This window comes from Lissotriton vulgaris, chromosome 1_1 (genome assembly GCF_964263255.1).
Source record: "Lissotriton vulgaris chromosome 1_1, aLisVul1.2, whole genome shotgun sequence".
NCBI classification, from domain to species: domain Eukaryota; kingdom Metazoa; phylum Chordata; class Amphibia; order Caudata; family Salamandridae; genus Lissotriton; species Lissotriton vulgaris.
In genome coordinates, this window is record NC_141685.1 from 1,127,705,021 (window position 1) to 1,127,730,735 (window position 25,715).

At 48.4% G+C, this 25,715-nt stretch overlaps 1 protein-coding gene across 1 annotated transcript in view; it reads left to right on the top strand.

Moving 5' to 3' along the window:
- The window catches only part of NCKAP5L (NCK associated protein 5 like), a 135,015-nt gene that overhangs the window by 3,917 nt on the left and 105,383 nt on the right, over positions 1-25,715 (top strand). The window contains exon 2 of the mRNA XM_086963756.1: positions 15,968-16,084. Coding sequence (XP_086819882.1) covers positions 15,971-16,084 — 114 coding nt within the window. The 5' untranslated portion in view covers positions 15,968-15,970. The remainder of the gene's footprint in view (positions 1-15,967; positions 16,085-25,715) is intronic.

Below are 25,715 nucleotides of genomic sequence, written 5' to 3' on the forward strand. Positions count from 1 at the left end.
GCTCACGCAATTCACTCAATTTCGAGCCAGGGAAACATGTGCGGAGACTGTGCCGAGTAAACTGAATCTTCAGCTGCTGAGTTTCTTGTACTCAAGAAAAACAAAATGTGTGCCAATAAAAAGTTTTATAGCCCAAACCCCGCCCTTCCTTAATTTTGGAAGGGTTGTGAGGGGAAGATTTTCCTGTAGTCATGCACATATGTGAAACGTGTTTTAGAGAATGAAAGGAGAGAGAGGGATCCTGCATGCGCACATGCTGCCCTTTTGCACAGGGTTTTTGCTTGGGTGCAAGGCTCTTCATGCACACATGCTGCGCTTTGCCCTGGGTGTTGCATTTTGGGGTGGAGGGTATTTGGGGATATATGCCTTGTCAGATATGCTTTTTAGGTCGAAGCCTGCGTTGCAGCGCATGCGCTGTTGCAGGCGAGAGTTCTTGTAAGCAAGAAGGGGCATGAAACCACACCCCTTCTGCCATTGGCCGGCCTCGTGAAATGGAGGCCTGCCATTTGACAATGCCCCTGTTTGGATGATTTGGCCGCTATACTCCCTCCTTTTGAGGACTCCTTGACCTGACTTCTGGTGTCGGAAGCTGATTTCCTGAAACATTGCTATGGCAACCACGAGGCAGGTCACAGAGTCCTGGAGGGGAGGGATTCAGTAACTGTTTCGGCCTTTTTTTTTTTTTTTTGTGCGTGCGGTTTTCTGTCATTGGTACCTCATTCTCCTTGCTGGAAGGAGGCATTGCAGTGGTTGTATATACATATTATATGAAATCCAATCTGATTTACAACCTATAAGACAAACAGAGTCAGACTGGAGGGCACTATAAATGATGAACACATCACCCTTGATAAGGATAAGCAGCCAGCCTTGATCCTTTTCAACATAATGTTTCTTATGGCAGCACTGAGCACAACATTGCGCTGTAGCCCTTGAGGCTGGTTTGGTATGTGGCATAGCTCTTAAATAAATCCGTTTCGCATCCCCACTCAAGTTCAAATGCTACATGCGACTCGCAGTCAGCTTACATCAGTAAACAAATAATCTGTCATATGTAAGGTGTAAATACAAATTTAAATGGGCATGGTGGGCAGCTCTGATCATTACTGCAGCTCAATTCTCACGCCCTCCTGTGCTCGCGCCTTGCTGATTCGCCGGTCTGACACCGCTCTGACTCCGACGTCCACTCCCCATGCTTGTTGCAGCTGCTGGCTGATTGCAGATGCTAAAGTCTGATTCAGCAAGTGACGCAGATAACCATTTCGTGCACGCTGAGTAAATCTTTTGCATCAATCGGTATCTGGAGTAAATTTAACCTTGAGCTGGTGAGTTTGTCGGTCCAGATAGTTGTGTCGCACATATTACGTGAGCTTGTTAGCCTGTCAAGCCCCCTGCACCGTGGTCGGAAAAGTAGGCCTTGGGTAGTTGGGCCCGGGCGTGCTTCGGCAGTAGTGAGGCAGTGCGTGCAGGGCAGGAGGGGCAGCTGCAGGCGTCAGATTGGTGGCACTGCACTGTAACTAGCGCTTGGCCTTGGCCGCTGGTGTTCAGTATCTGTGTTAGGCCATATGATTTAGCAAATCCACACAACACATTTCACCGCCAAGGTTTACAGATTACATATGCATGGCATTTCTGTGTTTTCGGTGTGCTCATGTCTGACATTTCTTTGCCTTTGAATGACACTGTAGGTAGCTAGTAAAAACAAGCAGTTGTGCCGTGCACCATTATTCACAGACACCGAACTTAAGGTGTGTATAAATGTAGAGCTAGCATTTGTTTACTTGGGAGCTAGCAGTTGCAGCCTGGAAGACATACCACTGCTTTAGGAACACATTTATCTTACTGATAAGGTACGCGAGGCCATGAAATCACTATATGATTGGAACTAAGGCATTTAATACAGCCGCCCAAACCAGCATTAGCTTGGTATGATTTACTGCCAATTCACCAGTGAGAAAGCTGCAAATACAGGTTCCAGAAAGTAAAGTGCAATCAGCTAAAAGCTAGAAAGCTGGTCGATATTAGTAACACAAGACACTACATTTAAAATAAGGGTTCTGACTGATTTTCCCCATAGACAAAGAAATGTGAAACATGCATGCCTTTTTGATTCATGCCATATTACTTTTGAAAAAACACATTTAGGCTTACCTACAAAAGTCAAATGTATTATGCTGCTTCTGTGAAGTTTGTTTTACTAGTTCACTCAGACTCACCAAAAAGTGACACATGTGATATTGCCTCATCTTTATGTTTGGACGTTTCATGTCTCCCTTTCTCTGGAGCTGTGAGGAATCTTTGGACAAAACAGGGCATAAGTCCTGAACCAGTATTTGCAATGCAATAAGTCTCGCATTTACGCGCGTTTAACCCCTCCCCTGTGCCGAACGATCTGCCCCATTGCGGAACGTTCTATTGCGCTGGCAGGGCCGGGACGTTCAGCGGACATGCGCAGCACTACCGAGGTAGTGCACGTGATGTCCGCTGATGTGATGTGATGTTCACAAAGTAGATTGCAGAAAGTTCAGTTCAGTCCTTTCCACTGGCCGAGACAGAAGCAGCTACTGTAGGCCAACACAGCAAAGCATGCTGCAAAGTGGTAGGTCCCTATCACAGCTTCTCCGGCTCTTCTTCTTGGCAGTCTTCTTGGTCAAAAGAGTTCTAAAGTTCAGGGGTCTGGGCCCCAATATTTATATCCTTTGATCTCTTAGGCAGAGAGTGTCTGTGCCCAGCCAGAACCAGTACTGCCTTCTCTGGTGTTACTTCCTGGCAGGAGGTGGAGACTGCATTGTCAGAGGCAGGCCAGGCCCTTTGAAGTGCGAGGAAATCTCCTCCCCTTTTCCCAATTGCAGCCCAGATCTATTCAGCCCTTCCCTGGCTCACCTAGACTATCTAGAGCCACTCCTGCTCCCAAACCTACTGTCATCCAAAACACAGACAGGTAATCCACATTCCAGCAGAGGCACAAAGATGACTGAGCAAGAAAATACCTACTTTCTAAAAGCGGTATTTTCATACACATAATTTAAAGATCACCTTCACTAAAAGATGCATCTTTTGATTCTGAGTTCAGGCATACTAAACTTTAATATACTACCTGGTTCCCTGGGCCAGTTATGTTTATAAAATGTTATAAACAAACTTCCCATTCTGTCCTATGTGGAACAAGTAGCCTTGCAATAGTGAAAAACGAAATTGGCAGTAATACACTATCAGGACAATTCACACACACCAGGACATGTCCTACCTTTCAAATACACTGCACCCTGCCCAAAGGGGTACCTTGGGCCTACCTTAGGGGTGGCTGACCTGTAAGAAAAGCTAATGTTAGGCCTGGCAAGTGGGTGCACTTGCCGAGTCGACATGGCAGTACCAGACTGCGCACAGGCAGGCCAGAGTCACACTTACAGGCTGTTTGAGTGGGTGGCACAATTCAGCGCTGCAGCCTACCAACAGCATCTGATTTACAGGCCCTGGCACACGCAGTGCACTTTACTAGGGACTGACCAATGAATCCAATATCCAACCATGGAAACACCTTCCCATAACTCCATTTACTACAGGAGCACCTGCACTTTACCACTCCCTCTACATGGCACCGCTCGCCCACGTCACACGACGGCACAACCTCAACATCATCTCCTACGCCGATGACACCCAGCTGATCCTCTCCTTCACCAAGAACCCCACACAGCCAAAACCAACCTCCACGAAGGAATGAAAGCCGTCGCCGACTGAAGCTGAACTCGGTCAAGACAGAAGTCCTCATCCTCGGCTCCACCCCCTCGGCCTGGGACGACTCCTGGTGGCCGACCGCACTGGGAACCGCTCCAGCACCCACTGACCACGCACGCAACCTAGGGTTCATCCTCAACTCCACTGTATCCATGACAAAGCAGGTCAACCCCGTCTCTTCCTCCTGCTTCAACACCCTCTGCATGCTCCGCAAGATATACAAGTGGATCCCCACCGAAACTAGAAGAACTGTCACCCAGGCCCTCGTCAGCAGCAGGTTGGACTACGGAAACGCCCTCTACGCGGGAGCCTCGGCCAAACTCCTGAAATGACTTAAATGCATTCAGAACGCATCTGCACGTCTGATCTTCGACATCCCTCACTGCAGCCACATCACACCCCACATGAGACCTGCACTGGCTCCCCGTCAACAGGAGGATAACCTTCAAGCTCCGCACCCACGCACACAAAGCACTCCACAACACCGGACCAGAGTACCTCAACAGACGACTCAGCTTCCACACCCCCACCCGCCAGCTTCGCTCAGCCGACCTCACCCTCGCCACAGTCCCCCCGCACCTGAAGAGCGACTTCCGGCGGCAGATCGTTCTCCCACCTCGCCGCCTTGGAACACCCTCCCCATCGCCCTACGACATACGCAAGACCTGCTGACCTTCAGAGGACTCCTCGAGACCTGACTCTTCGAGCAGTAGCAGCATTCCCCCCCCCCCTCCCCCAGCGCCTTGAGATGCTCACAGGTAAGTAGCGGGCTTAACAAATGTATTGATTGTTTGATTGATTGACCACTGATCAGCAGTGCAAAAAGTGCGCAAAAACGCTACGCCAGCAAGTCAAAAACCGGGAGGTCAGAAAGCTAAAACTCAGGGGAAACATGCAAAAAGATGCCTAGTATAACAGTGATTTCTTCTCCTGGTGGTGTTGTGAAGGTGTGTTATGGATTTTATGATTCCCTAGCCTAATCCATGAGAGTAGTTGGTTTATGACTAACACCCTCACCAGACTGGTGTCCTGCGTGTGCCAGGGTGAGTCACGAAATAGTTGGCAGGCTACTACTCTACTAGATTAAGACTGATCACCCTACTGTCCCCACACCTCCCAGGAGTCCAAACATTTATTTTAAATCCCCAGTGGCACTCGCAATATTGTCTAAATTGGAAGGAATCCCTTCTGACCATAAGGGAGGAACAACAAGTTGGAAACAGAAGTTGTAATCCAAGTGAATAACAAACAAATGCTTACACTTAATCGCAATCTTTAATTTTGTATGATCGTATCCATAACCTTTAGCATAATTGTAATAAATGTGGATTAAATGGACTATATCCACTTTTTCTCTCGTAGTTTCTTATTGTATATTTAAGGAAAACGTATTATCCAAAGGGACCTGGGGTATATAATTGTTACAGAAATCAGGGGTCCCTTAACTTATGTATACATTAATTACTTAATATATGCTTAATGGCAATTATTTAGAACGTTTTTGTTAAAAATATATATTATAATTATCAAGTAATCAAGACTCTCTTTAAATATGAAATACCCTAGACCATGACACGTGATATGCCCAGCAAAAAAATAGATGGGGACCAGGCTCAGATGAGCTAGTCAAGGATGAGAGCGCAAATTTGGCTGGATGGGTTGAAGGGTTCAAACATTTAATTCAAGTGGCATTCCAGAGCTAAAAAGGCAGGTTTTGTGAGGATTAATACCTGTGTCCACAATATTGCCAGGTTGAATTACGCAAGGGTTTTAAATTCCAGAGCTAAGAAGGCAGGTATGTGATGTGTAATACCTGTGGCCACACTGCTAGTGATTTCCTATTGAGCATATATACAATGGAAATTTCAAATAAGCATTGTCATATCCAATATCTGTGGTCTTGGCAAAGTTTAATGTTTTTTTGTTGTTTAAATTGGCAAATGTGAGTTCCCCAGCATCTCTGGTACATCATTCCCAACACTTAAATGTACTAAGTTCCAAGTCATTATGCGCACATGTGAAAAGATGAACTGGACCAGCCCACTCGTGCTGTATGATGGCTTTGGCAGAAGCAGAATGTGAATGACACTTGAACAGACATATGAAGAGGGGTGACTGAAAGCCACTGTATCAATGTATACACATACACATTATGGTTTTTCTCTTTTTTTTTTAGGAAACATGAGGCTGGCAAGACAGTTTAAGCTATCACTAGGTTAGAACTAAAGAAAAGGCCGTAGTAAACTATTTGTGTCTGATACTAATTAAAGGTCTGTGACTATTCCAAAAAGTAAGAAGTTTTCTTGTGGCAAAATCACCCCGCCCATAACATCCTTCTGGTCAATCAAAATGTAGCTATTTTAAAAAGAACAACATAATTCTTCTCTGAATATCAAAACATTAATTTCCAATTGTAGGTTTATTTCCTGGATGTTAAGCAATAAGCACATGCTTGTATAACAAATGTATTTGTCAAATGTACGGGAGACAAGAGTATTTGCAAAATTATGGCTGATTATACTGTAGAAATGCCTTCCTCTTGATTCAGTTGATTCCTTCTAGATCCAGATAATGCAATCATTCTCTTTAAAATTTCTGTGGCTCACTTTTGCTTCCTTATTAAGACGGTAATGACGTAACATGCAATCTCATCAGGGAGTGCTCTGGGACAAATGCTCTACTTTGGTCTTATATGGCGCGAGAATATGGTGAAGAATATACATATCCCGTTACATTTGCTTGATTCTCCATCTGTATTAGTCCGAATATAAGAGACTGTACCATGTTACTGATATAAATAATTGTGTGACTCGTACATAGGGTCTCATTGCGATGTCGGGCGGAAAGCCTCCAACTAGCGGTCGTAGGCTTTCCGTCCGACATGGCAGGTTTACAGTCTGACCGCCGTATTGGGATGACGGCGATCGGAGGTAAACCTGCAAGGGGGCGGAGCAGACCACATAATCCCTTAATGACTGCTCGGCCATCAGGATTATAATGTCGGTTTTTGACAGCCATTCCATGTTGGCCTTTCCAACATGGAAAGGCTGCCGGAAACTGACATTGGAGACCCTAGTAGGGCCCCCTTTCTCCCTGACCCTTCACAATTTGGCCTGGGGGTCATGTATGGTGCCCCCTAAACACCTCTGCACAGTGTGGCAGGCACCACATGGTGCCTGCCACATGGAGCACGGATGGTTCAAAACCTCCATTTCGCAATGGAAGCTTGTGCTGCCGGCCATTTTTGCCCACCGAACAAGCTTCCGTTGTGAAATGGAGGGGAGGTTTGCGACTGCACCATGGGTGGTTGCATCAAACTACTGTGGTCGGGTGGTTCCTTTCCACAATGGTGTCATCTGCCCAACATCTTAATAAGGCCCATGGTTGAGGCCTGTGCTGTACAATTACTTATTCACGCATCTTATTTATTGCACTAGAAGCACATATTTCATGGAAATTCACTTAACGTTTTGTGGCTCTTTAACACTTTTGTCACTGCTTGTGGTACCTGCTGTCTATTTTCACTATTTGCTATTGATTTTAGTGAGGTGAAATTCTCCTTCCCCTTGAACTTTATTACTTTCATTTTCTGGTCTGGAGGCAGCTTTATCTGTCTCACCGGCCTCATATAACCAATAAATAAATGGGGAAAAAAATCTATAGATACCTAGAGGGGCTTTGAGTCCGCCCTCTGAATCATCCATTGGTCTGCTCGGCAGTTGTTCACATTTTGTTTCCTCTCTTCATAGCATACACCACGTGGTTCAGCTGTTGACTTTTGCACACTGAGAGACTGTATTTTGCATGATGACATATGCAGATCCATCTAAACAAAAGTGCCTGTCAGTTCCATGGCTGGTGGGCGTAAACATTACTTTGCAAATGCTTTTTTCTTTCTTTAACCTTTTTGTATTTTCTGTGATCATCATTTTGTGCTGAAATGGTCTTCCGGTTACAAAAATTCAAAGCCAATATTACAGTTCTTTGTTCCAACAAAGATAATATTTTCCTGAGTTTTCCACTAAAACGGAAATTGTTTCTATACCTCTTTTAAGTACACCTGCTAGCTTAGAAGCTCCGTTACTGTTCTGTTCAATTTTTATTCTTTGGCTACTTTATTTTCACGTCTTTATTGCAAGCAGTTAGCCATCACTTGTAGGCAGCCTATTTTCTTTTTCTTGCATACGCTTTCAATAAAATAATAATTTCACCATTTGCTAAGTGCAGACCTATTGAATTTGCCAAACTTGCTTTTAGTGGGAGATGAGATGTCAGTGCAAGAGTTCATCGCAGTGTAGCAAAGTGCAAGGTCAAGTTTGGCAAACAGCCCATATTTAGGCCTGGTTTGATAATTAAAATTCTCTGCAGACCTATTACTACCAATCTTATTTAATATAGATAGCATGAGGGCGAGATGCTACTTTGGCAGAGCTAAAACCCACTCTATTTGGCGTATCATTCCACCTCCTATGGAGTGCTTGCAATGTAATGCAGAAGGGACTTATTTACATCTCTATAATGAATTATCACCCATTAAATTCTTTATTGCATGAATACATTCTATTCAACAATTGCTTTTGGTTCTTTCACTACATGAGGCTTTTAAAAAACTAAGGGTTGAAAATGCAAGCTAGACCCATTGGCTATGCAATGCTTGCTCTATATTACCACAGCGGGCTTCTTTCTCCCTTTGGTCCTTCGTCAAGGTATTTTTTTCTCGGGTCCTCTGCTGGTAGGTGGGTGGGGTTGTAACTTTTTGCCTAGCAGCCATCATAGAGCTGTGTTGTGACTCTTCCTTTTCCTGAATGGGATGTACTGTCCCTGAACTAGTATTCATTTGAACCAAGGCCATTCTAGTTTCTTTTTCCATTATCTCTTTTTAGTTGAGACAAATCTGTCCCCTTTACTAACTTGTTTCTTTTGCTCTGAAATCCTTTCACTCTGCGTCATTCTGCCTGATCTATTTCTGCGCGAAGCCACTTCCAGTTCTGTCCCTGTGACCCCACATGTCCTCCTGCTTCTCATGTCCCAGTGAGTAGTCTGGGGGACCCCAGTTTTCACTGTATCCTGGTACCCGGCTCCTAGAGTTGAGTGCCTGTGTCCCGTGGCTGCAGTGTATGAGACTGAGTGATGGGGCGTTGCAGAGAGCGCCCGATCGGCATGTATGGGGTATCCAGGCATCACACGAAGGCCTTGCGTTGCTGTCTGTAATGACTGCGAGGCGGCTGTCACGTGCAGTGCACATGGAGGATCTCTCTACAGTCCCAGCCACTCGAGTGTTTCGTTTGGTGCTGATGTCTCGGGCCCGGTCCCACTGCTGCCATGGGACTGAAGGGACGGGTGGGCCTCACTGCTCGGGGCTGGCCCGAGAATTGACCCCATAAGACCCTGCTGTGGGAGGAGAAGGATCTCTGGGTCTGAGAGAGAGGCCCGCTGTCAGGGCGGAGCTCTGATTTCTGACAGCGGGCTGTGTACCTTCCAGTGTGAGTGCACCCTGCCAGAGATCGTGACTGCTGCCGGTGCTCTGGGGAGAGCGCCAGGAGTCGGCAGAGGGCTCTGGCTGCATAGGTCTGTCCGTTTCAGAATGGATTCCCGCGCTCCAAGGGTACAGACGCTTGCTTCATGCAGGCGCACGTGCTGCGCTTCGGGTCAGGGCCTCGCCCTCTGTGGTAAAGGTTTTCAAACCCTGGCTGCTTTGTACTTGCGCCGTGGTCCGTGAGGCACTCGAAGAGATGAGAGCAGCGCCGCCCTGGGGGCGGCTGTTAAATGTGCTCGTATTCCCGAGCCCCCAGGCCTGCATACAGCTTTCTTGTAACCATTGGATGGCTGCACTCGGACTGTCCCTGCCTACAGCCTCCCCTCGCCCCCCTTCCCAGCAGGAAGCAGGTCAGCAGTGAGACTGAGCTCTGTGTGAGCCCCCTGCCTGTCTCTGTGTACAAGCAGTGCTCCCATCTCCTCTGCTTTCTGAAGCCTGCTCAGTGAGCTGGCCACTCTTTACAGTGGCTTTATGTTCAGTCATTTCATAGATGGGAGTGGAGGGGGGAGGATTGAAGCATACTTCAGTCATGATAGCCTCTATTACTATGAGGGATTGTCACATTGAAAAGGAAAGAGGCGGGGATTGAAGATCCAATTGTTCGGGGTGTTGCCGCGAAGCCTCTGACGCCAGCTAAGTCGGTGGCCTATGCGCTCAGGAACAGGCGCATAGGCTCGCATAATGGAAATTAGTAGGAAGCTAGGAATTGTTTGGGTGGGAAAGCAAATATCGGTATCAAACTTGCAAGCAGAGGTGTGAATTTAGCCACAGTAGTAGTTGTGAACCACTTTTGGTGTTGTGCTACCACAACAGTGTCACTCTGCGTTGGGCGCTTTAATAATCGTCTGCTCGCAGAAAACAGATTCGTTTGAGGCAGGCAGGCTTCAGCACTATGCATGAGCGCCCAGTGCACATAATGAATGCACATCACACAGCAGCCATAAATTTCTAAGCAAGAAAACGGGCAAAGCAGCTGGACTGGTGCAGACTGGCACAGAGGGAGCTGCCCCTACGGCAGTGATAGTTCGAGAGCTATTCCTTCTGCAGAGGCTGATCCCTACTGCAGTCACACCACACTGGGTCCTCTCCTCACACTGCATTCACAGCATTCTAGGAGCAGCCCTTAGTGCAGTGACACCACACTGGGCCCTCTCCTCACACTGCATTCACAGCATTCTAGGAGCAGCCCCTACTGCAGTGACACCACACTGGGCCCTCTCCTCACACTGCATTCACAGAATTCTAGGAGCAGCCCTTAGTGCAGTGACACCACACTGGGTCCTCTCCTCACACTGCATTGACAGCATTCTGGGAGCAGCCCTTACTGCAGTGACACCACACTGGGTCCTCTCCTCACACTGCATTCACAGCATTCTAGGAGCAGCCCTTAGTGCAGTGACACCACACTGGGTCCTCTCCTCACACTGCATTGACAGCATTCTGGGAGCAGCCCTTACTGCAGTGACACCACACTGGGTCCTCTCCTCACACTGCATTCACAGCATTCTAGGAGCAGCCCTTAGTGCAGTGACACCACACTGGGTCCTCTCCTCACACTGCATTGACAGCATTCTAGGAGCAGCCCTTAGTGCAGTGACACCACACTGGGTCCTCTCCTCACACTGCATTGACAGCATTCTGGGAGCAGCCCTTACTGCAGTGACACCACACTGGGTCCTCTCCTCACACTGCATTCACAGCATTCTAGGAGCAGCCCTTAGTGCAGTGACACCACACTGGGTCCTCTCCTCACACTGCATTGACAGCATTCTGGGAGCAGCCCTTACTGCAGTGACACCACACTGGGTCCCCTCCTCACACAGCATTGACAGAATTCTGGGAGCATCCCTTACTGCAGTGACACCACACTGGGTCCCCTCCTCACACTGCATTGACTGCATTCTAGGCGCAGCCCTCACTGCAGTGACACCACATTGGGCCCTCTCCTCACACAACATTGACAGCATTCAAGGCGCAGCCCTCACTGCAGTGACACCACACTGGGTCCTCTCCTCACACTGCATTCTAGGAGTAGCCCTTACTGCAGTGACACCACACTGGGCCCTCTCCTCACACAACATTGACACCATTCAGGGAGCAGCCCTTACTGCAGTGACACCACACCGGGCCCTCTCCTCACACTGCATTCTAGGAGTAGCCCTTACTGCAGTGACACCACACTGGGCCCTCTCCTCACACAACATTGACAGCATTCAAGGCGCAGCCCTCACTGCAGTGACACCACACTGGGTCCTCTCCTCGCACTGCATTGACACCATTCAGGGAGCAGCCCTTACTGCAGTGACACCACACTGGGTCCTCTCCTCACACTGCATTCACAGTATTCTGGGAGAGCCCATAGTGCAGTGACACCACACTGGGTCCTCTCCTCACACTGCATTCACAGCATTCTAGGAGCAGCCCCTACTGCAGTGACACCACACTGGGCCCTCTCCTCGCACTGCATTCACAGCATTCTGGGAGCAGCCCTTACTGCAGTGACACCACACTGGGTCCTCTCCTCACACAACATTGACAGCCTTCTAGGAGCAGCCCTTACTGCAGACACCACACTGGGTCCTCTCCTCACACAACATTGACAGCCTTCTAGGAGCAGCCCTTACTGCAGTGACCCCACACTGGGTCCTCTCCTCACACTGCATTCACAGCATTCTAGGAGCAGCCCCTACTGCAGTGACACCACACTGGGTCCTCTCCTCACACTGCATTCACAGCATTCTAGGAGCAGCCCCTACTGCAGTGACACCACACTGGCCCCTCTCCTCACACTGCATTCACAGCATTCTAGGAGCAGCTCTTACTGCAGTGACACCACACTGGGCCCTCTCCTCACACTGCATTCACAGCATTCTAGGAGCAGCCCCTACTGCAGTGACACCACACTGGGTCCTCTCCTCACACTGCATTCACAGCATTCTAGGAGCAGCCCCTACTGCAGTGACACCACACTGGGCCCTCTCCTCACACTGCATTCACAGCATTCTAGGAGCAGCCCCTACTGCAGTGACACCACACTGGGTCCTCTCCTCACACTGCATTCACAGCATTCTAGGAGCAGCCCCTACTGCAGTGACACCACACTGGGCCCTCTCCTCACACTGCATTCACAGCATTCTAGGAGCAGCCCCTACTGCAGTGACACCACACTGGGTCCTCTCCTCACACTGCATTCACAGCATTCTAGGAGCAGCCCCTACTGCAGTGACACCACACTGGGCCCTCTCCTCACACTGCATTCACAGCATTCTAGGAGCAGCCCCTACTGCAGTGACACCACACTGGGTCCTCTCCTCACACTGCATTCACAGCATTCTAGGAGCAGCCCCTACTGCAGTGACACCACACTGGGCCCTCTCCTCACACTGCATTCACAGCATTCTAGGAGCAGCTCTTACTGCAGTGACACCACACTGGGTCCTCTCCTCACACAACATTGACCGCATTCTAGGAGCAGCCCCTACTGCAGTGACACCGCACAGGGTCCTCTCCTCACACTGCATTGACACCCTTCTGGGAGCAGCCCTTACTGCAGTGACAGCACAATGGGTCCTCTCCTCACACTGCATTGACACCATTCTAGGAGCAGCCCCTACTGCAGTGACACCACACTGGGCCCTCTCCTCACACTGCATTCACAGCATTCTAGGAGCAGCCCCTACTGCAGTGACACCACACTGGGTCCTCTCCTCACACTGCATTGACACCATTCTGGGAGCAGCCCCTACTGCAGTGACACCACACTGGGCCCTCTCCTCACACAACATTGACAGCATTCTAGGCGCAGCCCTCACTGCAGTGACACCACACTGGGCCCTCTCCTCACACTGCATTGACAGCATTCTAGGAGCAGCCCCTACTGCAGTGACACCACACTGGGTCCTCTCCTCACACTGCATTGACACCATTCTGGGAGCAGCCCCTACTGCAGTGACACCACACTGGGTCCTCTCCTCACACTGCATTCACAGCATTCTAGGAGCAGCCCCTACTGCAGTGACACCACATTGGGCCCTCTCCTCACACAACATTGACAGCATTTAAGGCGCAGCCCTCACTGCAGTGACACCACACTGGGCCCTCTCCTCACACAACATTGACAGCATTCAAGGCGCAGCCCTCACTGCAGTGACACCGCACAGGGTCCTCTCCTCACACTGCATTGACACCCTTCTGGGAGCAGCCCTTACTGCAGTGACAGCACAATGGGTCCTCTCCTCACACTGCATTGACAGCATTCTAGGCGCAGCCCTCACTGCAGTGACACCGCACAGGGTCCTCTCCTCACACTGCATTGACACCATTCTGGGAGCAGCCCCTACTGCAGTGACACCACACTGGGCCCTCTCCTCACACTGCATTGACACCATTCTGGGAGCAGCCCCTACTGCAGTGACACCACACTGGGCCCTCTCCTCACACTGCATTGACACCATTCTGGGAGCAGCCCCTACTGCAGTGACACCACACTGGGCCCTCTCCTCACACAACATTGACAGCATTCTAGGCGCAGCCCTCACTGCAGTGACACCGCACAGGGTCCTCTCCTCACACTGCATTGACACCATTCTGGGAGCAGCCCCTACTGCAGTGACACCACACTGGGCCCTCTCCTCACACTGCATTGACACCATTCTGGGAGCAGCCCCTACTGCAGTGACACCACACTGGGCCCTCTCCTCACACTGCATTGACACCATTCTGGGAGCAGCCCCTACTGCAGTGACACCACACTGGGTCCTCTCCTCACACTGCATTGACACCATTCTGGGAGCAGCCCCTACTGCAGTGACACCACACTGGGCCCTCTCCTCACACAACATTGACAGCATTCTAGGCGCAGCCCTCACTGCAGTGACACCACACTGGGCCCTCTCCTCACACTGCATTCACAGCATTCTAGGAGCAGCCCCTACTGCAGTGACACCACACTGGGTCCTCTCCTCACACTGCATTGACTGCATTCTAGGCGCAGCCCTCACTGCAGTGACACCACATTGGGCCCTCTCCTCACACAACATTGACAGCATTCAAGGCGCAGCCCTCACTGCAGTGACACCACACTGGGCCCTCTCCTCACACAACATTGACAGCATTCAAGGCGCAGCCCTCACTGCAGTGACACCACACTGGGCCCTCTCCTCACACAACATTGACAGCATTCAAGGCGCAGCCCTCACTGCAGTGACACCACACTGGGTCCTCTCCTCACACAACATTGACAGCATTCTAGGAGCAGCCCTTACTGCAGTGACAGCACCCTGTCCTCACAATTCAGCAACACCAGTTGTCTTCACTGCAGTGGCTCCACACCTGGGCCTGTACATGGAATGCATTGAATGGACACACAGAGCAGTCGTCATTGCATTGACACAACACTGAGTGTCGTTTGTATTACTGCATTGTCATCACAATAGAAGCTGCCCTGTTTGTAGTGACCGTGCACCAGGAGCACTCCTGACTACAGTGCCATCTGATTAGGAGCTGTCTGCGCGGCACTGAAATCATCTGGAAGCAGTATCCTTCTTCTTAATTCACACTGGGAGGCACCCGTAGTGACCGCATGATGGGTGGGTGTGTCTTTACTGCAGCGACACCTCTCTGGGGGTCTGTTCTTACTCTGCAGTGACACCACACTAGTTCCAAGCATTACTACAATGACATCACACCTGGAGCTGCTATTCCTCCAGTGACGCTGCACCGGACGCTTACTCCACTGCAGAGGCAACACACCAAGAGCTTCCTTACCTACAGTGACATCACACGAGGGTGAGGCTACTGTGAGCTGTCCTTCCTCCAGTGATGCCACACCAGAAGCTACCCTCACTGCAGTGACACATCACTCAGTCTTTTCTTACTGCAGAAATATCACATGGGGGAGCCACCATCCCTGCAATGGCACTGCATGGGAGAGCCACTATTCCTGCCCTGATGATTCCACTGGGAGCTGCTCTTTGTGTTATGACATTGCACTGGGAGCCGGTCTCTGCAGGTTCTCTGTAGTGAGAATTGTCTTAATTACATCAACAATATGTAGAACAGGAGTCACATATAGACCTAAGTGGAGAAGGGTACCTTTTTATACGTCCAACAATGTATCATTTAAGAGCCAAGTCTCACCAGTCATGCAATGTTTGCCCTAGTCTCTTAAGTGAGTGGGTTAGAGTGTTGTTCCTATTCGGCTTGTGGGGGTGGTAATTGTTCATGTTTAGGAGGGTTTGCTGAATGAGTAGACTACAGCTGTTGATAGCTGGGTGATGATGTTGGGTGGGGTAAGACAACTTTTTCTTGTATGGAGGGCACTGACTTAGTTCGTGGGTTGGTGCTTGTTGGATGGTGGGTCAGCACATGGCAGTGTGTCTGAGAGCCATTAAAAAAAGTGAATGTTTTTGGAATGTACTGTCTTGATGCTATGTTGGTCCAGTGGGCGAAGGAAGGGAGGCTGGGGGTCAATATTGCAGCTACGCTGCAAAACCGGCCCCAGAAACAAAAGCGATCCCTCCAGGTGGTCTATAACTGGCCCCTACCCTGGCGGCCCACCGAAGAAACGCCTGATGCCTGCTACGGCCCTGTTTAGAGGCGTTGTGGGTCTTGGTGATATTTGTGTGCGCGTTTGGCTCTGGTTGGATAGTATGACTGATCTCCTGTGCCTTAATATCCCTCTGTTCCGCTCATCAGGTGATGGCGTCGGAGGCTGTGGATGTGCAGCAGCTCGGCGCGGATATGGTGCCTGGAGAAGGTGTTCTCGATCTGGGAGTGAGCCGGGAGCTGCTAGGCCGGCTTCGGGAACTGGAGGTATGTGTTTCGGGAATGTTAAGGGTACAATAACTGTTTAAACTCCCTCTCTTTATGAGCACAGCATTGGAAACCCCATGTAATAGTACCTTCATATGGAGGTACTTTCGTGGTTTAGGAATCACTAGTCCAAGCAGACTTGGTCTGGTGCAATCTGTAGACACAGCCCGATGTCATTGCATAGTAGTGGTAGCTGATGGATGTAAGGGAGGAGAAAGACTGGAGTCAAAATATCTCCCCAACAGGATCAAAGTAGCCTGTACTGGTTTTAGTACATGTGAAATCAAATATTTGTATTATGGGCCCTCTGCACCTTTGAGTCTGCAAGCTACTAATTGTAAACGACTCTCAAACAAAGCAGTACATTCTTCATACGGAGTCTCTTTGCCCCCATTAGCAGTACTTAATTTGCAATATAAGAGTGAATGGTTCTGCAGAAATAACAATTTCCTTTTCGAATTGGTGATGCAGAAACAAAGTAATAGTTTATATAATTTTGAGAGAATGAGTATGATTCAGAGACTTGATGGCAACATTCTAGTTGCTTGTACATTCCCACTTTTAAGATTTTGGGACCAATTCTTTCCAGCAGATTTATTTTCATAAGGTTGAGAGGCTTTACACAACGCACCAAGGCATAAACAAGCACGTTGTATAAGAATACACTCTTATGAAATTCCTCAAACACACATGGAGTTCCCTTGTCCAGGGCTCTTTAAAATAGGTCACCGGAACAGTCATATGTGGAGCCTTGGAATACAATGCACAGCAGTTCTCTTTTCATCTCACGAAGGGCTTACTGTCCTGATTACATGTAGCATGGCAAATATGCTTCCTCCACTAATGTGGTGGAAAGCACTGTCAATTCTACTGACACTCAACCGCGTTCCAACTCCCGCCACTGTAGACTCTACCTACCTCCTCAGCAGGACTGACTCCCTGTTTTGCTTTCTTAGCCAACTATAGTGATTCCTTTAATATAGCTTGGGCTTATTGGGTTATCACCCACTCTTCCAAGAAGCTCCCCTCTGGTTAATTCCGTCTCACCACCCATATATTCTCTGCACTGTTCGCCAGTGTGTACCCTTTAGAAGAGGAGGATAACAGGCGGTAAAAAGATGGCAATTGCAGGAAAGTAGAAAAGGAAGTAAGCTTGAGGTAGGTATTGACCCATGTGAGTCAGCCGCTATTTCCATCAGCAGCCAGGCACACTGAAGCAGGAGTCATCAGATATGCAAGACATTGAGTTACACAACACATGCAGCCATGGCATTTTCGGTTCCTCTTCTTACAGGTTTCTGCAGCCATTAAACTGAACCCACAGCGTGTTATTAACAGATTTTTCATAACAATTCTAGCAGAGTATTGCCATTGAGGAGCCTTTGAGGGCCTGCCATGTTATCTTGTACATATCTAAGGATTTGTAGCAAGGATCGTTGTAAGAGAGGGGTTAAACAGGACTGATGATTATAAGAACCTTTAGTCTGGATATAAGAATGGTTGTTCGTTGTCAAAGACTGGTAAGAGGCTGAAAAGAAATGCTGTTAGTGTCGCCTTTTAACATCAGGTCATCTTACATTTACAACGATGATGGCTCTTTGCCCCGGTTTCGTTGGAAACATATTAGGTAGGGATGGAGTAGTTTGCTTTGAGGAAATCTGCTAAATGATTGTAAATGGGTTGTACCGGGAGTTTAGCTGGGTATGTTATTTTGAAGATGGTTCTGTAACTTAAGGTGCTGATTGGGTCTAGTGTGGTGTTTTCAGTAGTGTCGTGTTGAACAGAGTACAGTATTGTTGTGAGATAAAGCATCAGCAAAGGAACTTAAAAAAAGTGCTAGTGGGCGCAGATGAGGGGAGATCCCGCCAGCCCGGTTGACTTGCCAATGTCTAGTAGTTCTTTCGATTGGGTTACCCCCGTGTGATTTGTGAAGAATGCGATAGGAATAAGCACAGGGCTGGAAACTGTCCCTACTCAATTTCCCATACTACAATCTTGTAGCTACAGCAGAAACTACTCTTTAAAGCTACAACCTACACCAGCACTTTACTCCTACACCAGAATGTTACACACAAACCATTACATTATACTACCATTTACACATATCATTTCCTCTTGCATTTTTCACTTAAACATATTCGCACACTGCCACACTCAATCACCTACACCCGCTACTTAAACATTTACGCTATACATTATTGTTTACTATTGAATGATTCAGTCTTGCAAATGATGACCTTACTAATAAGACTACAGTGACCTATGATGATATATGTAAAACTTTTCACAATATTAATCATATCATACAGTGACCCGCAATCCATTTGTTACTGGTAAAAAAAAAATATTAACAGAATAGTGACCAACTTCTTATCCTAGCTCTGTCCTGAATATTTAATAGATATAGCAAAGAATGTTCATCAAGATTAAGCAAGTACGGTATCCTAGCATCTAGATTTTTTCATTAAAGCTCTATACAAACAATTCTTATAGTTTTTGATTGCTTTCTGCCTATCGGATATATTTCTTCTGCTGAAAGGAGCTCTTGACAAATGCCCACAATTACCAAAAAACAAGAAACATACCCAGGCTAAATAACATAAACCACTATTTTTATTTATTACTGAATAGAATACTCCCCTCTAAATAATTGGCAGGCAATTAATTGTCATGTGAAGCATTATATTCCAAGTGTGTGTATATGTGCCTGTACACATAGTGTATGTGTGTGTTCACATACTCTGTATCTTACTGGTAGTCGTTGCCTCCCCCCCCCTCCTCACTCATTTCGCTCCGCATCTTTTTATGCCGCTTTCTATTGTTAATGTACCTTTTGAAGACGGATTAAAGGGCTTGGAGTTTTATCAAGTTAATTTTTTGATTAAGCAGTAGTACCTTTTTTGAAGTCTTATTTACATATGCAGGTGGCACCTGACTCTAACTAAAAGTCCCATCAGAAAATGTAATGCCCTAGTTCAAAGATTACCTCACCACAATGCAGGCCTCAAAGTCAAACTCCAAAGTGAAACTCCACTCCTTAAGGCAGAGTTTGTGTTAATTTCCGGCACAAACCAACAGGTACATGTGCAGGAAACGTTCTCGACAGTAAAGCATGACATTCACCCCTTAAAGAGGCGATCTTTCCCAAATCCCCAGGTTTCCAGCTCAGTACATCCTCTTCCTCAGAGCACACTTCTCCTCATGCTTCCAACTCTTTACTCCCACAAACCAGTACTTAGAACTATGCCACCCCCTACATTCTCAGGTACACTTCCACAAACACCCTATGTGGCCCCACACTATCAGCAAATCTCAAGGTAGGGGTAGTTCCTCCTTCACCAAAGGTTGACCCAAGTGGCTGGTAGTCCTGTCGCAGGAAGACCTGAAGATCAGATCTTGGTACCTTCACACACCTGTTAGGGTGTCATACTTCATCATTGGGCGCTCCTCGTCAGTCCGACGCTGCAATGCCTGACGGGCCTTGTGAGAAAGTGGCTCTATATATACTGGACCAAAGTCAGGTACAGGGTGTATAGAGGCCACCAACCCCAGAGGTATAACCGAGGTTAAAGTCAGGGCTGACCTTACTCTCAAAAGTGGTAGCTTGGTCGAGCAGTAAGGCAGTACCAGAGGACCGTGTAAAGCATTTGTTGTACACACTCAGTCAGCAAAAGGTTTCACACACTCAAAGACTGCACTCCAGGTCAATGGATTTTATATCCAAAGATATAGTTGTTTTATTTTTAGAACTAACAGGTATCAAAAATATGCTTTTCTCAATTCTGAGTGATCTCAGGTAAGTACTTTGCAGAATGGTAATAACTTTGTAAACACAATAGGTACAGGAGTTGCTGTAGGCAACACAATTCTAAACACAATCTAACATTGAGCTCAATGGGTTTTTCTACATAAATGCAGCTGATTACTTTATGGATTACTTTTGTAATTCCAAGACTGGATCCTAGATTCAGTCCTGTGGTCTAAGCTGAAAACATTTAGTAAAAACGTTTGTTATTGCAATGATTTTTAAAGAATATAAATGTATTTCAAAAGTTCACATTTAGGACATTTTCAGTGAAAATCTAGCAATGTTATCCAATGGGAGAAAATTCAGGTTATAGGTAAAGCACGTTATCGTTAATTTTGTACTCCAGTACTGGGCTCCTAGGTCCAGCACTGGGATTTCTACTTAAGACAGTAGTAATTATGTTTCAGTAGTAGGTACGATTTTTAAGGAATATTTCAAGTTTTCAAAAGTAGACAGAAGAAATTTCATAGAAAAGCAGTCAATGGATTCCTATGGAGAAAATTCAGGTTACTTGTAAACCCGGTTAGGATTACTTTTGCGGTTCAGTACTGGGCTACAAGGTACAGTACTGGCTTCTCTCCTGATCACAGGTGAGTACTTTGAAATTCGGTATTCGGTTGATTTTATAGGAATATTTTAGAGTTTCAAAACTTCACACTTCGAAGATTTTTCGAGTCAAACCAGTCAATGTTATTCTAGGGCAGGAAAGTGGGTTATCGGTTTCCAGGTGAGGACTCGACCAGTGAAGTTAAGGTTCTGGGCACAGACTCAGAGGTCCCCCAGGGTCCGGTAGGCACAGTTGGTACACCCTCAGCGGCACAGGGGCATCCGGGTGCAGAGGTAGTTAAGCCCAATGGAGGGGAGGGGGCCTTCGGTTGGTGGCTGCAAGCAATCGGGCCACGCAGCTGTGGGAGCCGAGCTCTTGGTCCCTTACTCAGGGCAAGTGGGGTAGTAGCTGCACTTCCAGCGGCACTCGGGTGGCTGGGTGCAGGGTGCTTTGGAGGCGTCAGGCGCTCAATGTTATTCAATGGGAAAGGTAAAAAGGGAACAAAGGCTGCAGACTCGGGGACGGTGATTCTTCAGGTGCGACCACCACTTCGAGAGGTAAGTTGGGATCTTGGAGAAGAGGTAGGTACCCCAAAGGAAGGCACAGGGGGGTGCAGGGGTGTTTTTGGGCGTCGGGAAATCTTACCCTCGGCTGGTCGCGGTTGGAGGGGTCCCTGGTTCTGAGGCTGCAGGCGTCGTCTGGTTCGTCGAGGAGGGTCTTTGGGCACTGGGCCTCGGATCCCAGTCGCCTTTGATCACTCGAGCACGGGCCGGGCTCAGCAGGTGCAGAGTGGGTTGGTCTGGTACTTCTTGGCTAGCACCAGGGGTATGGTTGTTGAAGCAGAACCTCTGCTTATGGGAGACCCAGTCTTCAAGAGGGTCAAGGCAGGCAGGTCCTCCGGGGGTCCCTGGGTTTCTGTCCGCAGGGGTTGCAGGGATTAAGCAGGAGCAGGTTACAGGATCGACAGGCCAGTAGGGCTGGGGCCAAGTCAGTGGGTGTCTTCTTCTTGATCTTCTTTCTTCTTTTCTTATCGGGATCTGAAGAAGGAAGGTTCAGGGAGCCCTTAAATACTGAATTTAGGGGCGTTACAGGTAGGGCAAGTGCATGGACCAATCGGTCCCTGTCCTGGTGTGGGTACACCCCCTAGTCTGCTCCTCTCCTGTGGGAGGGGGGCAGGAGCCTAGCTGTGATTGGGCAGGGCTCCCCATCTTCAAGATGGCCGGAGCCCGGGGTCGTGCTTTACCTCGCCTCTCCCACCTGAGGGGTGGGGTTGGCACAGGCTGGCACCACCCCCCCCTTCCTGACGTAGGGTTTCTCGCCAGTCTACCCGCCAGAGTGGGGCTCAGAACTGGTGAGGGCCGGTTGCTGGGTACAGCAAATGGTCTGGAGAAGCTCACAGAGGTGGCAGGCCTTTGAAGCTTCCCCTTGCCCATCCTGCGGGAGGAGACCTAGCACCTCGCCCAGGATGTGCATTGTTGCAGGCCCAGGAGAGCGGGGGGCTCTCCACCCAGGGGTCCAGCAACATGTCTGCTGTGGGGCAGCCTAGGCAGCCTCTCAGTCCAGATGTGGATTGTAGGTTTAGGTTTCAGGGGGCATCTCTGAGATGCGCTCTGGTGCATGTTACATTAAATCTCACACTGGCATCCGTGCGGGTTTAATGTGGTTTGACACCAAACTTCTCAGTCTTCAGTGGGGCCATCATGGTGCTGTGGAGTTCGTAATGTCGACCTCCCAGCACCATATACTCTTAAATGGCAGCACTGCACTTACAGTGCCCAGGAATGGCCCTGGGTACTGTAGAGGCACAAGGCTCATGCACGTGTGCCCACACCACTGGCATAGGGCACCCAGCAAGAGGGGTGACTGAGGTATGCCAGGGCAGTGGGTGTTGTGGGTGTTGTGGGCATGGCACACAGGGATGTTTGCCATGTCGACTCTTGGTTTAGTTCTGTACTTAGACACTCAGCCTGCAAAGGCATGACGTGGGTGTCAGGGTACAGGACCCCTAAGGGTGGAACAATAAGTGCTGCAGCCCTTAGGGGTCTTCCCGGGTCACAATGCCCTAGGTACCTAGGGCACCATTTACTAGGGGCTGACAGGTGGCCAGAGATGCCAATTGGGTTTTAGGTTCAACACCGTTTTAGGGAAGGGACACAGGCCCTGGGTACCTGGTTGGCAGGAGCCTAGGGCACACTCAGTCAAAGCACATCAGTTCATCAAAAAGTGGGGGCATACCAATGCAAGAAAGATGGCACTTGCTCACAGGCCTGGGGGCTCTTTGGAGATCTTTTGATCCGAAGGCGCCGTATGGATGAGTGCAAGCGAGGGAGCTAACTGACCGGGTAACTAGTGAAGTGAGTGGTGGCTATAATAGGCTCTGGTATCCTAAAAATTAATTTTTATAGAGGAAGGGTACCAAGTCTAAATAAAAACAGTGGTGCTATCATGTGGTATTTAAGTACCAGGATAGCTTCTAATGAAGAGTGGTTAACATGTTTCGTGCCTCGAGAGCCAAAGGATCAGGCGGCACTTCATCAGGACCAAACAAAAACAATAAAGTCTGCCCCAATCTGGGGCTTCAGGTCTCCCTTCTAATAAGGGATGACTTGACAATGTTCACCGGCTTGCCCCTGAATGTATGCCGGCATATGGTTCCACCTCTTGAGAGGCAGAATACTGCTTCTTATGAGAGATGGAGGGTCCTGGTCAATTTGAGGGACACTTTTTGGTGGTCAGGCCTTTGTGGTCTCACTTACCCTCCTCCATCATCCCCCACACTATCATCTACACAATTGCTCTACGTGAGCACCTGCACAGTGCACCACCAGTTACATCATTTACTATCTACATCCCTCACTACATACCCAAAGCACATCCCCATCTACACCCTCTCTACCTCCCACACTACACCAAATCATATCCTCTGTTAACCACTTAGGCCCTACCTCACGATTCCTACCTACACTCGGTGAACCACCTACATTATCCAACGCCTGGCGCCATGCCACCTGGCCCTGCACCACCTGTACCCTCCACCATTCAAGACCTACACTATTACTCCTCCACCTTCATCCATAAACACTGTACTTCCTGCGCCATAGGTAAATGATATGCACACACCACCCTCCCACAAGTGCTGCATCAATCTAATCTTTTCTAATGCATAAAGAAAGCAAGTGCTCTTTTTAAAATTGTTTTTACATTACTTAAATCTGGGTTCCTTCGATGATTAGAAAAACTTGCTAAAGAAGCCTAGTTTATGTGAAAGGCTAAATTGATAAACCTAAAGAAATCCAAAAGATTTTGGGGAGGATGCCTCACCCACAACTTATCATGGCATGCTTGATCATTTTCCATTCTCCACACATGGGTAGGTAAATGCCACCTCAGCAGACTCAACCATTGCTAGAAGTTATTATATAAATGCTTACTGGATTGATTGCAGGGATCCAGATAAATATTAAAAAATACCTCAAGGTAGACCCCAGGGTTTACCTTTATTGTTGAGTACCTTTGGTATGATTAAAAAGAAGTATGCTGGGCCTGTGGTGAGTTTTAGTGACTTATCTAGCCCTACTTTCATGTCAGCATGTTTCGGCTAACCCAAAAAGCCCAGGTGGGTTTAGGGCCTTCTTCAGGGCACCAATATTCCCTGCCTGTCTATGCAATATTTCCATGCAGCCTAATGCTTTCATACCTTTTAATGTCTAATGACGTATGGTCATCTCCTTTAGGAATAACGGGAAGAACAGGTGGAAGAGAGCCCGTGAGAGTGAAGCGGGGTCCGGCCTGTACTGCATGGATCCTCTCCCGAGCTTAGTCCAGAGCTTAGACTTAAACATGCAGCAAAGTCTTTACATTGAGAAACTTCACTGCATTTATCCAGCCAGGTTGCCCCCAGTAACAAGCATTAGAAATGCAATAGGTCTCGCAGCATTAGAGTTAGTGCATTTAGAATTGTTTATGGGTTTTTTTGTAAATCTTTAGCATGAGGTTGAGGGTGAGTGAGGGTGAGTGAGGGTGAGGGGTTGAGGGTGAGTGAGGGTGAGGCTGAGGGGTTGAGGGTGAGGGTGAGTGAGGCGTTGAGGTTGAGGGTGAGTGAGGGTGAGGGGTTGAGGGTGGGTGAGGGGTTGAGTGAGGGTGAGGGGTTGAGGGTGAGTGAGGGTGAGGGTGAGTGAGGGTGAGGGTGAGTGAGGGTGAGTGAGGGTGAGTGAGGGTGAGGGTGAGTGAGGGTGTGTGAGTGAGGGTGAGTGGGGGTGAGTGAGGGTGAGGGATTGAGGGTGAGGGGTTGAGGGTGAGTGAGGGTGAGGGGTTGAGGGTGAGTGGGGGTGAGGGGTTGAGGGTGAGTGGGGGTGAGGGGTTGAGGGTGAGTGAGGGTGAAGGTGAGTGAGGGTGAGGGTGAGTGAGGGTGGGTGAGTGTGAGTGAGGGTGGGTGAGTGTGAGTGAGGGTGGGTGAGTGTGAGTGAGGGTGGGTGAGTGTGAGAGTGAGGGTGAGTGAGAGTGAGGGTGAGTGAGAGTGAGGGTGAGTGAGGGTGAGTGAGAGTGAGGGTGAGTGAGGGTGAGTGAGAGTGAGGGTGAGTGAGGGTGAGGGTGAGTGAGGGTGAGTGAGAGTGAGTGAGGGTGAGGGTGAGGGTGTGGGTGCTCCATTGGGCTCCCTCCCAAGTAAAGTCTGTCTTGAATGCAGGTAGCATGGGCTCATTACCGGCGGGTTCAGACAACTCAACAAAACTGTTCATTAAATAACAGTGTACAAGCTTAGTGGCTACTAAGCTTTATTGCATTCTCACAACCCTTGGCATCGGGCTGGTACAACCGACTGTAATCCAACCGTCATCACAACTGCTCAACATTCCAATAAGAATACAAACACTTTTTACTGCATCTAAACCACCTTCAAACAAGGATTCTGTTATGTGCACCAGGATAACCAATGCACTCTAATAGCAGAGAAGTAAGGCAGGAAACGAAATTTACATCAAGTGAAACACAACCCCAACCTTCTGTCCCATTGTAAAGGTTTTGTTGTCACCAAGTCAGTCGAGGCTATTATTGGTATTTGAAACCAGTGGTTCGTAATGAAGCAACCTTGTGATAAATTTGAGTCAATCGTGCTGTGGTGTTAGAGCAAGATTTAGTGAATGGGTTGACTTCACTGCATTTGAAGCCTTGCAAGTGGAATGCATACTACTGCCACAGACAAACATTTTAAACGACGAGAGTTGATTCATGTTCTTGCTGTTTTGGTGCATGAAATGCTCACGTGTTTAATTCATTGC